A 16,257-nucleotide genomic window follows, 5' to 3' on the forward strand; every position below is an offset into this window, starting at 1 on the left:
GTATCTTAATTACAGTTCATTCAAAACAAACACAAGTACATTAACACAGTGCATTAATATTATAATAATGTATCTTTACATGTATAGTTAACGACACATATTATTTTAAAATATTGATAGTGAAATGCTTTGAAAATATTTTTATAAGTGAGATTTGTTAATTGATTTTGCTATTTTTATACTAGTTTATATCAGTGTACATTGTTGTAAGATATCCAATAAAATGTATTATATGTCTATTCCATTAGAAGAGGGAATAACTTGACCACAGGGACGTACTTGGACCATATTTTAGGCCATGAAACTTTTTTAGGCAGTCCAGGAAGACTTTAAAAAACAAAAATTGTTTTATACAACAAGTCGAACCATGAACGTAAATATTTATCAGGCCAGGCCACCATGAAATCTCCCGTTGTCAAGCATGGGTAGTCCGTCCACCAATATTCATGGTTTCGCGCATACAATGTTACTATACATTCCCAGATTCAATACCTTCTTAAATAAGATTTAGGAACATAAATACGATTAGTTATGTTTACAATATCTCAATTTAATAATATTTTATCTATTATAAAAATAATAATAACAATTATAACAATATTAAAATATTACGAAACATTACAAAATTACTTGTTTATTTAACTAAAATCTATAATCAGTCTTGATCTTATGCATTAACATTATAAGAAAAATATTTCAACAACAACCCTGTGTTTACATATTCTAGAAATACCTCAAATCCAAAAGTCAGACTTTATTTCAGTTCATTTTGTCATTTCACAATCTTAATTGTCTATAAATTCAATTATTGGGTTACAATGTCATCACAATACTAATGGGTAACAATTTAATTAAGTTAGCTTATGTATTCTTATGGAGAGTACAACTTTTTCTCATTGTCACAGCCAGAGTGTAAAGTTGTATCCTGAAGTTTTCGTTTACGTTTCATCATCACTTTAACATGTTTCTTTGAACCCATATGGATGTTATATTGGATGTCATCTGTAACAAAATAAAACAAATTAACTATTGGGAAAACAAAAAAACCTAAACCAATAAGTTTCGAGCACACCAGCTGACCTCTACAAAACAGCACACCCCAACAGATTCGTTACATATTATTTAGCTATAACAATATAATTATTTATCTACACTAACATGAAGAATATTCTTTGAAAAATATATATCTGCATTATATGGGAAGAATACTGAGTTATTAACACTCAACTGAAAAATATTGGGACTAAGTATAGTTTAAAAGGAATAACAATTCTCAAAATTACAACAATTTTAAACTGTTTTTAATTTAAATAATTATAAATTGATTAATTATATAATTTAATTAAATTTTGATGTCTAAAATAGGTCACAACTATTAGACTATTGTTACATTCATGTAATTACATTTGAAAGAGATGATTATACAATTTTAAATGGCACAGAGTGTAACTGTTATATTACTATAAAACAAATTTTAAGAAAAAAAAATTTTTATAATTATATCCATTTGCTTATTCTCTTGTTCTGCCCACAAGATGCATACAACTTACTGTTTTCTTAAAATACAATTTTTATTCATAATATCACGCTATACAAATACAATATTACAGTACAAGTAGGTACACATGGTAGGTATCTACGGTAAGACGGTTTTACTATTTTCAACTAGAGTTTAACAAACTCGTTTAATCTATTCATACGTATTAAACTATATAATTTAGTTATTTACTACATGTATATGTATAAATATTAAGTATAATATTTATAGTCTTAGACATAATCTTGTCTATAAATATTATACTTAATATTTATACATATACATGTAGTGGTTCTACATCACCACACAGGCTGTGTCTCGCATTTCTTATCTATCTCGTAAGACTTATTCATGTAGAAATTTCTCTGTCCACCACTTCCTGTTTCAAATCTTATACTTACCAAGCTCTACTACATTCGACATTGGTGCTCGTCGGGAAAAAAACAAATTTACAAATATTTTAGTTAAAGTTATCTAGCTAACACTGTAATAATTGATGTCCACCAGTATTAGCATTACAGAGTCAAAAACTATCCAAAAACGTGCTCAAAAATTGATGGTTGGAAAAAATGATCGATGGGACCAACACTGGCAGATAAAACGCTATTCCAGAGGTATTCAAACTCATCTCGCTGCTTCATTGGTCGTTTCACAATATTTTGATGACTCCCAAATAATTATGAAAAAATTGAAACAACACAATATGGATGATATTAACAGTGACTTAAGCACTAGAAATAAAACTTCAAATTGTCGCGTGGTGTTTTTTGTTTTTATTTTCATATTGGTTACAAATAACATTTATAATAATTAGGGCTCGGATGTTGTTGCATTTGCAATTTTTTTCTATTGTTCGGATTCTTTGCTAGGTAAGTTATAAATTTATTTCAAACGAGTACCAATTAATATATAAAAATTTTAAGTGCAATTTTTTGCAATTTTTTACCTTTTTTCAATTTTATTGCAATTTTGTTGATTGTCGTCATTTTCAATACAATTTTATATATTTTTTTATATATTTACTCTTTTTTGTTAGATTATACAGTGCTATAATTTTTAAGGTAAGGTAAGGTTTTTTTTAAAAAAACAAATCAAAAATAGTTTAAATAAAAAGTTTTAAATTTTGATAAAATTATTAGTATAGATTTCTGAAAAAATAAGAAGACCGCACAATTTAACCAGATTTTTAGTGACAACTGACGAGAATTTGAATTTTTTTTATTATCTACTCGTTTAAAACCTATCTAATAAAACTTTATAATATTACTTAATAAAATGACTTAATCCATTTCATAAAATAATTTGTTAATATATATTTTTTTATTATTTTGGTACAATAAAATATTTTTTTATTGCAATTTTTAAGTGCAATTTTGGGGTTTTTTCACAGCAATAATGCAATCGATTTCATAACATTTTTAGTGCAACAACATCCGAGCCCTAAATTAATAATCATACAAGACCTAGGTATACCGTTGGTTTCCGGTACCTTGACGCGGCTTCCTTCACAAATTCTCAGTTTGAGTACCTCTGCGCTATTCGGTACAAGCGCGAGGAATAGTCATTCCGCGGTGTAATATCATATTTATAATAATAGCTAACGGTTACAACTATTGATGACACTGCAGCTAATATTTTCACATTTCCTCTGCTCCTCTCTCTCTCACTTGTTCTCTGCCACAAACACACTCGGTTATCTCAGACACACGCACGCGCCACTGACGATTGATGTGGTGTCCGACACTCACTGGAAAACAGTCTGGAACAGTCGTCGCAATAATAGTCGCCGTACACGGGCAAAACGGTTTTCTGGTCACTAACGTCGATCGGCTCCAGCGTGTGTTGACCGCGAGGTTTCCGGCCCAGCACGACCTGCGCCAAGTCCACCGCTCGGTCGCTCAGCTGTTGCCACTCTCCGAGGTCGGTACAGTCCAGTCGGTACACCGAGACGGCCTAAAAGAGTGCGAGAAAAAAAAATCAAAATCAATGTTCAGATACTAATTTTAATTGCAGAAATATAATGCGTTTATAACCAAGTTAGGGGAAAATGTCTTTGTGCTGTGTTATATTTACAGGTCTAAACTAATTTGGTCGTTAGATAATAATATTATATAAAACACGTAGATTGCGTGACTATATCTAACTGTATACAAAAAACGCACTATGCTAGTTGGGTCAGGTATACTACGGACCTACTAGACCTACACATTACGCGTATAGAGGTATATATTAAGATGGGCGATGCCATCACGACTCGAAGGTATATCGATAGGCATATAAACCTAATTTTTTCAAGCCCACCCCCCTCCCCACGGCAGAAATTCTCGAGCTTGGTTTAAAATGTTACTCAAATAATAATAAACTGTTTGATTCTCACCAACGTGTCACTCTGTCATCCAACCTCTCTGCAGTTTAAACAAACAACGAATAATGACAAAATATCACAATCTTATTCGTTTTAATATTAAGGCAGAAGATAATATGCACAAAAACCAACTTCGTAATGGTACATATTCAGGCACGGATTGGGCCGGGCTACTGGGTCCGTACTTTTTTTTTTAGAAAAACAGATTTTAATAAAAATAATTATAAATTTAAACCATGTGTAGCATGGACTTATAGTAATTTAGGATTGGCATACAAATATTTTTAAACACCGCCATCAACTCAGGCACATATACATTTTATAAATTATTTAAATACACTATAAATATTGATTCATACTATTTGCGTTTTGAGTAGGTAGCATGTGAGAGAAAATTTTAGACACTAAAATTTATTATAAACAGACTATCGGAATCCAAAATAGACGTTTATGTTAATGTCCGTCGAAAAAGAAAGAACTCTATAATATAGTCACAGATAACAGAATCAATAAAGTAACTACTATTATAGCTAGTACCTACCTCTAAAACATTAACTAAAGAATTAATGTATTAATTGATTATAAATACATTTGTGTAATTAAATTTGAGAATATTTTTTTCATAAAGGGCCGGCTTAGGTACAGGTTTCCCGGGTCGAATTTTTATCTCGATCCGTTCCTGAACATATTACTATGCTCCAATAATACCTAAAAAATTCCCAAATATAATCCATAAAGGAGTTTGATCTTGAAAAAAATAAAATAATTCTCATGTGGCAATGAGAGATTATTTTAAACCAATAGATTTAGTGTCAAATGATACTTCACATAATACATAGGTAATAAATTATGTTTACAGTTAATTCGTGATAATTCGAACCTATAACTATAACTATAACTATAACTATAACCTATAACTCGAAAAACTTTAACACTCGAATTTTTTTTTTTTACTTTCTTAAAATGTTCGTAATACTCAGCGTATATTATTAAAATCTCGTAAACTCAAAGACAAAATTGTCATCTATAGCTAGCTAAGTCGGTGTAGGTGTAAAAAAGTGTATGTACCTACCAGGGTATAAATAACAATATATCAAAACGGTTTTGAATATTATGAAAGCGACGAGTCCCAAAGAAAAATAACCAAATGCCATAATTACGAATTGTTGGTCAATTTTCGTTTACCCGTCAAATGCGTGAAAAAAATTTTATGCTCGAAATAGCGAAAATTACGACGATTCATTAATAAATAGCCAAAACGTCAAAATCTTAAATTTTTATAATGATACCATTGAGTTTTTTTTTTAATTTTAATCATCGTAACGTGTTCTATTGTAATGGTTTTATGATGTAGTTTTATTATACATAGGTAATATTACATTATGCATAATAATACACTTTTTTAAACTATTCATACATACCTACATTTAATAATAATACGGTGTTTAAAATTCTATTTCATTGTACAATTCAAAATGTTGGCTTAAATTCGATAGTTGCAGGCTTTCTCACCAAAACGACATCTTATTCCTTTACAAGTTGGTAATGAAGTTTTCAAAAATCGACTTACATTTTTTCACGTTTTGTTATTTTTCCGAATAAAATATATATTATTATTTACTAAAAAAATTGTGACTTTATAATATGATGTGAGCGAGTAATATAATATTGAAAAAAAGTTTTGCACGCGACTCCATCACAGGACACATATAACTAATAACTATGTATATTGTTGTCACTCGTAGATGACAACAATTTACAATTATAATATGAACGAGTGTGTCAATGTCATATAAGTTTCGTCGTCCAGTCACCTGTTTGTCGTTGGGCTTGAGGAAGCGGTTGTTGATCCACCGGATCTGCCGTCTGGCATACTTTTTGGTCATGTACTTCATGGCGACGAGCGCGTCCTCCAGACACTTGCGACCAGCCTCGGTGTCGCGACTCTCGACCGGCAACTCAAAGTAATTCTGAAACTGTTTTAGACCGATGCACTGCAACACGCCCTTTGTAAAGTCCAAATCGAAGCTGAAACACATCACACACGAAAACCGATTAATACAAATCGCGGGCTCTCATATACAAAATAATATATATTATATACCATACATGTTATATACGACGATGGTATGACGTAAAAAAACTTGCCGGATTGTGTTAACACTCATTACGCGTTGATAATGCGTCGAGAACATAATATTTTACAATACTTAAAATGAAAAAATTCGCTCGAACCGGTTGTGCGCCACGAGCGGAATACGAATGTATGAAACAGTATATACATACATAGGTAGGTACACAGAGCATTATATTATATACATATAGGAGTAATACGCGCACTATGTGTGCAGTGCAAAGTTCTCTCTGTATATATATATATATATATATATATATATATACACAAATATAATAACATGTGAGTCGGACTATATACAGCGTGCGGCGTATTATGTGTACATATATTCCCCATAAATCGCATTTATCTAATGTTTATAAACGAACGTTTTGTGTATAATACGCATGCCCTCAAACGGTTATTATTCGCATACTTGGATAAATACGTATGTATATACTGAAGCTAAAGGGTTTTATATATATATATACCTATACGTACGTATTATTATCGTAGGTTTTTTTTTTCGTCTGCGATTATACATTTTCGGACTTGGGCAGCAATGCTAGCCGACCTACAGATTACCTCACAGATGTATTAACAAACCCATCATACATCGTTAAATTGTACACACAGGAATGCTCAGCCATACGACACACAACAGTAGTCGCGTTGCAGTGCGTATATAATACAATATACGCAATAACGACCATAAGCCGAACGCATAATAATTATAGTCTATACATACTCAAACTAATAGTAATATGATTGCGTGTGTGTGTGTTTATGTGCGCGCGCCCGGAAGTAATAAATCGTTTGTCGAATGCGTTTACAGTTTGTTTTGAATATTATATGATCCAAACGGTTCGTTTCGTTATATATACGAGTAAATATGGTTGTACAAAGTATAATAACAACAAGACGATATGTACACAAAATACTAGCCGTAAAATGTACTTAAGTAATTCATATCTAACAAATTAGTTGCCATCGAGAAAATCAGAAGTTTGGATATTCACTCCAACCTCATAAAATCGTAATATATACACCACAGTATTTATAAACGACAGGACGTGTGCAAACAAACATATATATGATATAAGCATTAAGCACACAACCCTGAAAACAAACTTTAGGAGATGTATTCCGTGATACTTAGAAAATTAAATATTAAGGAAGGTAGTACCTAATATTGTAAGACGTAATTTGATACATTCATTGGGAGATATAGACCGTGTTCGTTTATAAAGTAACCGTTAAGACGTGTCATACAAAACTATTCAAATCCGTTGTTAGCCACAGATATATAACCGATGTTTAGAATATCAGCTAAATGAATATTTTTAACCGATGAAATATATATTTTAATATTATATATATATATAATCCGCCACCCCTGTTATACAAGAGACATAATGTTTAAATTGGATGGATTTAATTGATTTAAGAGTTTCGTAAATTATTGTTCTCGATAAGGTGTATATATTATATTATAAAATAAACCACTGCTGCAGATTCGGAATATTCGTCTCAACTGTTTACGATAAAGTTATATTGGATCATATAGTTATCTATTGGTATAATAACATAAGCGAACGACGAGACGATGACTTACTTGTCTGTACCAATCATTTTGGAAAGTTCCGTTTTGAACTGACAAAGCTCGTCGACCAATCCCCGTTCGACCATCTCATCCGTGCGTTCTTCGAGCCGTCTGTTCAAAACGTCCTGGAAACATAAAATAAATAAATAAATAAATAAATAAATAAATACAAATACAATAAATGTGAACGGCGAATAAAATGAGACACACTTAAAACACGTTTGCGAACAAAAGATCATAGAAGAAAAAAACACCACATTTCGATCATATACAATATTATATACCTAGGCATATAGGTACACACGATATTTGTCCGCCTTTTCGCACGATTATTATTATGATCATCGCCGACCAGCGGAGAGTCATTGAACCAGTTATTATATTTTCTTTACACACACCACCACCGCCATAAATGATTAACTGCCCGACAACTATTATAAGCCCAGCGTGTTTGAATTATTCATTTAGAGCACATACTTTCACGGTTAATCCGCTAGCCGTCTGTTTATTATAAATATGTATCGTCGCGTTTACGTTCATATATATATATATATATACCTACTCCAGAAAAGCGGACGGTGTGCTTTCACCACTATTACACTCTATATATTAAGATATTATATACGCGGACGTAAAATAGAGTCTATATAGGTAATCCTAAACATTGTACAGTATGGATGATGCTGTATCATAACTACTATAGGTGGGTGTATAGTATTTTCGGGTCATCGAATTTGTCTTGTCGGATATTATTGAAGTTAATAGAAAAAAATATATATATATATTTTCCATCGTAATTCCTATACTTTATCACATTTGATAATCTATCAACGTCAAGCTGCTGTTCAAAAAGTGCACAAAAAAATTCTATTATTACCTTAGAATATACATACACATAGAAAAACGTCCGCTTGTCGTGCAGTTGCACATAAACGAAACAGTAGTAGATAAACGGTCAATTTTTTTTAGCTATCCCATCAGTTCATCTCCAGCCCAGTCTCATCTATATATAATAATATTATACATATTTTATTAACCGGCTTTAAACACCAAACTTAAATTTTTCCTGCTCTTGAATTTTTTTTTCCATTCCACGCGAAACCTTCGTAAGCCATCGCGCCTTTTAAAACGTCTCTGCAGATGTTTAACCGAATATCTACGTATTAGCGTTAATGTCTTCTGAGCTGTATATTACGTAGGTACTGATACCACCAAGCGTGATTTACATGTTATCGAAATTTTTTGATTTTTCATCAAAGTTTGATTTTTACAGGAAACACTGTGTACCGTATATAATTCCTAACCTATATAGCTGGTACAAATAAGTGACGCGCAAACTTTTTTTTTCATCAATACGATCGTCGTTGTCGAACTATCAAGCAAATATTTAACCAATTTTAATTACGATTGCGTAGACCTTTGACCATTCTTTCTATGTATATAATATAAATATATTTGTTCATCGATAACCGTACAACCACCCGAAACAGACATCAAAGTGACGCAGCTCTTTTCGAAGCACACACACACACACCTAAATAATATATACTATTATACGCATTAAGTTACGCACATTTAAACTTTCAAATTATCTATAGTCATGTTTGGGGGGGGGGGGGGGGGTTGTTTTTTCAAGCCCTCGGATGCGAGTGCAACAGACAGACCACCCTGAGCCCGTGGCATTATCATACTACGGCGACGACAACGCAAGGGTGACCGTGCACGAATACACTATATATTAAAAATCAGGATTATAGTATACGACGTATATCAAACATTCTCCGACAAGACAAATAGTAAAAACTAGGATGGGGTGTAACGCCAAAAACGGTAATCCCCTCAAAAATTGCTTTTCGATAATACATATCAAGTAGATAATATATTGACCCTCTTTTGAGCCCAACCTTGCTCCTTTATAATATAATATATTATGTAATGCGATTGTGGTCCAAGCTGGTCATTGCACAAACCAACAGAGTATATTTTCGAAGCAGATTATCGCAAGCAGCAGCTGTCACGGTTTGCATCTCCTCGCACTTGCAGTAGGACGACGACGACGCGTTGGTAAATAATATATATTATCATTACTTTATTAAAAGCTATATATATATAATACATATATATTAGGAAAATCCTAGCAACGATATTTGCCGCGAGCAAGACTCGGCAAGGGAAACATTCAAACATATATATATACACATACGATGATGCCGGTGCGAGGAAGAGGAGGACGCTTTACGGAATACTTTCAACAGAAAAATAGTCCATGTATATACAACGGAATTATAACACAATATAAAACTACGATACCGCCATCGTGGAAAACGAATGATGAAATCTCCAAAAACAAGATTGTGCGTACTTCGTACGTTGATGATATTGTTGCCGCAAACACCCCCCCCCCCCCACTGCAGGACTTAAATGGCGTACCGTTTATTACCGAGAAAAATGAACCGAAAGGACAATTTATATACACCAACCCGTCGTTACCGTCCAACACGTTTTTTTTTTTTTTTACAGTTTCAAGACGTTTGTATGCATGCTTGTTGTAGCTCGATAAAACGAGCTTTTTGACTCGAAACGTCGGTCAGCGTCGGCGCCACAGCTTTGAAAAAAATACGGTAAAATAACAGAACGGACTGGTCGTCGTCCGGTCACGAAACGAACGTGGCGGACAGCGCTAGGACTCCACTCTCTATACCATAAACGCGGTCGCGGACGCGGTACCTAGGCAGAGGCGATCTCAGGATATTTCAATGGAGGGGGATGAAAAAAATTGTTACATAATAAGTCAATATTGAAAACACATAATATCGAAAGTAGACAAAACGTGTATTACTAAGATGTAAGAAAATAAAGAACCTCCGGGGGGGAGGGATCTATCCCCCATATCCCCCCCGTGAGAACGCCCATGTGCCTAGGACTAAGGTGAAGCGTCGCGTGAGTGTTTAAAACTCTCAGTGCGGTATTTCGATAAAAATTAAATACATATTCTTAGGTATACTTAGGTCACCCAGTAGGCAGAAAAATTTTTCCGTTTTTGGACACAAGTCTAATCGTCACGTGTTTTGTATTATTCTTACCATCATCGTAATTATATTTATTTTTATAGACGCACAACGGACATACTATTATTAACATACTTAGTACTTAATTATACTTGCAATGCCGCAAAAACCGAAATGACATCGTCGCACTACGTTGCGGGCAATGTATCTACCTATATGGAAAATAATCGGTGACCGAATCAAAATGCATCTAAATTTATGAATTATTAAAATCGAACAGCTGAGCTTGAATTAATTGCGTTTTAAATTTTACAGATTCACATATTATTATATTTTTTCAGGTATTTTATTAATCACCATCAATATATTGCTTGATGGTGGTTTAAGTCAAAAGTCACATCAATATGAGTTTCAGACGTTTTCAACATTGGCTGATAACATTCAGACAGAATAATATTTACAAAAGTTAAATGCCAATAAATAAAAAAAGCGTTTCGCAGTAGATATACATTAAATGCGGCTAATAGATTTCTCTGATTGGACAAATTACAATAGTAGACATGAAAGTTATATATTGTGTTAATCACATTTAGCAGGGTTTTAAAACTTCCGTTTTTCTATACTTACATCAACCGAGAAACCGAATCTGCTGCACAATTCAGATATACTATAGGTATTACCTATCATATTTACATTATATACAAATTAAAGACGTATACGAATATTTTTCTAGGGCTTAACATATTATTATACGTTGAATAAGATATAAATTTGAAAATATTTAAAGCTACAAAATACGATACTTATAGGCATAATGCAATACAACTGTTCCAGAAATAAAAATAAAAATTTTAATGTCATGATAATATTTGATAAATAACATTATTTGTAATGTTTGCTATGCTTGGTTTTTTTTTTCTTGTGAAATAGTTCTGGATCGAAATTTCACCAATCCGAGTGGAGCATATAATATGCTCTTACTGATATAAAGGTAGGTACACATTTTTTTCCTATACTATTTCTTAATCATTTCGTAGTAACCAATAAGTGGGCTGCACTGCCATACTATAAAGAAACGGTAGACGACCTCATAAATTTACATTTTTTAATTTAAAATTCATGACAAATCCATTATAAATGCTCACACTGACATCCTATTGACACGGTGAAAAACCGTTAAAGTAGAATATTTTTCTTATAGGTATCTATATATAGGTAGGTACTTCTACCTACTTATAAAGCAATATAAAAAAAAGCAATAAGACCCTCGGTTTACTACGTGTGACAACAGAGCTGGAAAATTATTTTTGCTTTTGGAAAACCTGAAACGGACAATTTTTTTTGCACTTTGTCCCGAATCGCTTACACGACGACTGCCGCGTATAACTTGTTACAATAACTTTTGCTTTTGCCTTGGATTTCGATCGACCAGATTATCGGTCGATGATTGTTCTCTGTACAGATTAAGAATTTGTTTATCACACTGAACTACAAGCACGAAACAACAAGGCGCTCGTGTGGTCGACTCTTTGACCTAAAACCATAACATGTAAACACGTCAACAACTAATCGCATATACAATCTGTAATTGTAATATTGTAATACACGATTTTTCAATCTACTTACATTTGTACGGCAGCGCACCGAAAGTGCGGTCTGATATCTGATTACCTATAATACAGTAATCGCGGTGTTTAACGATAAAAAAAAAATTTCAAAAGTTTATCGGTAAATCACTATATTATTATATCGTCATGTTTGAAACTCGCGTAGTAACCGCGTATATAAGTAAGAAAACTATTATCGGCTGAAATTGTTTATACATTTTTTCTCCGTTTCGAGTGTATACTATTGACACGACACCCCGAAAAATGTTCGTATAGATTTCGCAATAATAGAGCATAATATTATATATATATATCCTATATACATGTAAACGAGACTATAGTACATAACACATAATGATAAAATACGTGAGATAAAATCGTTTTAGGTTTTTAATTTTTTTTTTTTTTAAGTACATATTATGATATATACATACATTGCGAACAACACACATATATATAATAAAGTATACGATTCCGAGATATATGATATTATATAAATATGAAAACGAGTTATTTTCAACTTTTAAAAATACCATTATACGTTCCCAGACATTGAAATGTGCACTGCTGCCGAGGAAATAATAATATAATTAATCTTAATTCTTAAAATATGATTATAATAAACGCGCGGAATCGTGCGAAAATCTTCTCGCATAATATAATACACACACACACACACACACACACACACACACACACACACACACACACACACACACACACACACACACACACACACACACACACACACACACACACACACACACACACACACACACACACACACACACACACACACACACACACACACACACACACACACACACACACACACACACACACACACACACACACACACACACACACACACACACACACATATATATTTATAATTATTTGCTATATACGCGCGCGTACAGAATATTTTATAACGGCTCGTGCGCACATTGCAATTTCATCACTCCGACAATTCCATAGAATTTTATTGCTTTTCCTCACGCTCAATATTATTATTATAATGTATTAAATAATAATATGTGCATTCGACGTTTGAGTGTTTGCCGTTCAAAATTAATTTGTGTGCGCTTCGCCGCCGAATTATACGTATTTCAATTAAAAATTATACATTTACTCCGGCGCCGCATGCATACGGTTCTGTCAATTATTAAACACGTGATAGATTTACGGCCAAAAATACTCGGCGGATGACATAAGTTTATTATTACCAACAATCTCGACCATTTTAAAGTATGATGGGGTTGATAATATATACATACCACATCGACTTAACGGGGGGTTGGGGGGGGGGGGGTGGACAGAGACGTTCGTCCTAATTGGTCTATATTAGATTATTTGAACATTATCGTGATTACCGATATATTACATTATTATGCGCTCGCGGGTTCTAAAATTGTTCACGAATTTGGATAATAATAATAATGATTAAAATTTGAAAAATTAACAATATTTAAACATTTATTTTCCTTGTAGGTATAATCTATAGGTTAAGTAACTTCAATAGTTCTTGTTCGGAATGTGTTTTAAAAACGTCGACATTTTCAGAAAAATTATCATCTAATAAACTTATAACAGAAAAATATAGAATGGGGCCGAGGGTCTAATAATTTGAAAAACAGAAGTTTGCGATGTCTCCTAATGGGCAGCACTCTTCAAGTATAGGCAGTGCAATAATTATCAAGAATTCGAAGACATGCGGGTTGTCTTTAGATTAATATTCCAAAAATCATATTTTGAAAAACACCGGGCATTTTTCGAAGAAAAAAAAATGGGTGAGCATGCTTGGTGAATCACCCTAGCTGTTTATTTACGCTCCAGACGTTGCCCATTAATAATGGTAACCATTGCGCGCACGCACCATATACGGCGACGACTACGCCTGCACGCGGACAGGGTTGAAACATATATACGCGTGTGTAGTGTATGTGTGGGCGCCATATATATAGGTACTATTATACGTATATGCACCCCTCGAGTACGCAGCTAGCTATGTTACTCCTATAGAGACGTCGCGGCGGAGGAGATGCTGTGCAACGTTATATTGTCGTTTTTCGAATTTCCGCGAAAAAACGTTTGCCCGTTCTAGCGCGGATAATGCAATAACCGTATATACACCGCGCGGTGCAGTGTATGGTATAAGAACGGGTGGGTTCTGCTGCAGGCTTCTGGTCGTAAAACGTACATACATATATATATATATATATATGGGTTACCGTAACTACGGTTCGTGATGGGATCGTCTACACGGCGAGAGGGATTTCGGATTTCGCGGAACTGAGGCCGCCTGCATATACGAGTATGCACATAAACGCGGAAAAGCCCATCGTCACATCCACGCGACGTTGGTCGGTCGGGCGGCGTACGAGACAAACGGACGTCTGATTATAATAATAATAATAATAAAGCGTACCTCGGCGACAACGTTCTGTCGCGGCGGTGGTGAAAGTATGTGGCGGCGGCGGCGCACTCGGCTCGATATGGACAGACGGGACCGCCGATGAGTCACTCGCACGCACGCACGCACGCACTCAAGCAAGCACGCGCCGTTTGGTCGTTCGGCCGACGCCCACGACGCCGACGACTGTAATAATCATAATATAATACCGGGAAAAAGGCACACAGACACGATATCAGCGAGCGTCGACCGTTAACTCGGTTTAGGGTATAAACCGAGAAAGAATTTATTGCCGTTCTCTCTGCAGCGGCGGTGGTGGTGATGGTGGTGGTGGTCGTCGTCGTCGTCGTCGTCGTTTGCCGTTTACGAGGAACTACACTATACTAAACAACGAGAGAAATAATATTTTATGCGTATTGTGTGTGTGTGTGTGTGTGTGCAGCATGTCTGCTGTGAGTCGTCGTCAACTCTTCGCGGTCGTCCCCGAAGATCGTCGCGCGAAAGTCGTCAAACGTACTATTATAATGCTGAAACGACGAGGGAGGCGGATGTTTCGAGCGATATTTATCATTAATTTCCGACAGCCGTTATAGTTAGCGTATATTAAAATAAACTATATATGGGACATATTATATTGTGTACGTCCCAATCGAATTCATATACTATATATTTATGCCTAAAAACTGTCCAACAGCAGCGGGAATCCAATATAATATTACGACCAATTATCTGTGTAAAATCATAACTTACAATAAGACAATTCAACAGAAGAAAATGTATTTTGTAAGCTATCGAGATTGTTTACAGTTATGTTCAGTCCGACATCCGATGACGCGAATCATCGATATAAATGTGTAATTGATAAAACAATATATACGTCTAAAATTGTGAAATTAAAAATACTGATAACCTAACCCATCATAATTATCAATAATTATTTAACAAACTGATTTTCAAATAAATAATATTCGAACGCTGTAACGAGATAGGAAATAATAAATAAAAATAATAATAATAATAATAAAAAAAATAATAAATCGAAAATATTAAATTACTACGACACAATTGTGAAACCCCCTCCCAAAAAAAAAAGTTTCAACAGGTATGGTGATGAAAGTGAACGTGCAATTTTCACTGTTTAGTTATGATCAATATTGTTATTTTAAATGCGGTAAACTATATAGGAATTGGAAAGCCAAACAAAATATTTAGGCACAAGCTCCTTCTCAATTCGTATGACATCAAAGTACGGGATTCTGTAAAAAAATCCAATTATTTCAGAACCCTTAGTATATGAACCCTTTGTCAAATTACAAAATATGCTTCTTTTACATCTGCAGACGCATTATTCACTTCGAAACTCTAATTCAAATGGTAGAAACAGCCATCTGTCTATACTGTCACTACAATTTCTCACTCTTAAATCACGGCTTTTCGTCTGCTATAAGACTATAACTTACATACCATAATAACGTGATACGGTGCGTCCGGTTGGACGACCCGCGTCGTGAATAAAAAGACTGTTGTATTCAGTAATTAGTTGTTTCTATTGCTATGAATAAAATAATTATGTTTACAATTTATAGGGTCGAGAAAAGTGTCGATTTGTGT

The 16,257-nt window shown here is 34.0% G+C and overlaps 1 protein-coding gene across 1 annotated transcript in view; it reads right to left on the bottom strand.

The window, feature by feature from the left end:
• Positions 1–529: 529 nt before the first annotated feature.
• The window catches only part of LOC107163455 (tRNA dimethylallyltransferase), a 118,843-nt gene continuing 103,115 nt past the window's right edge, over positions 530–16,257 (bottom strand). The window contains exons 5-8 of the mRNA XM_015510902.2: positions 7,631–7,743; positions 5,717–5,930; positions 3,286–3,490; positions 530–1,002 (exon numbers count right to left, since the gene is read on the bottom strand). Coding sequence (XP_015366388.2) covers positions 872–1,002; positions 3,286–3,490; positions 5,717–5,930; positions 7,631–7,743 — 663 coding nt within the window. The 3' untranslated portion in view covers positions 530–871. The remainder of the gene's footprint in view (positions 1,003–3,285; positions 3,491–5,716; positions 5,931–7,630; positions 7,744–16,257) is intronic.

This window comes from Diuraphis noxia, unplaced genomic scaffold, assembly GCF_037042655.1.
Source record: "Diuraphis noxia isolate RWA-SAM2 unplaced genomic scaffold, SU_Dnox_SAM2 contig0003, whole genome shotgun sequence".
Taxonomy (NCBI): Eukaryota; Metazoa; Arthropoda; class Insecta; order Hemiptera; family Aphididae; genus Diuraphis; species Diuraphis noxia.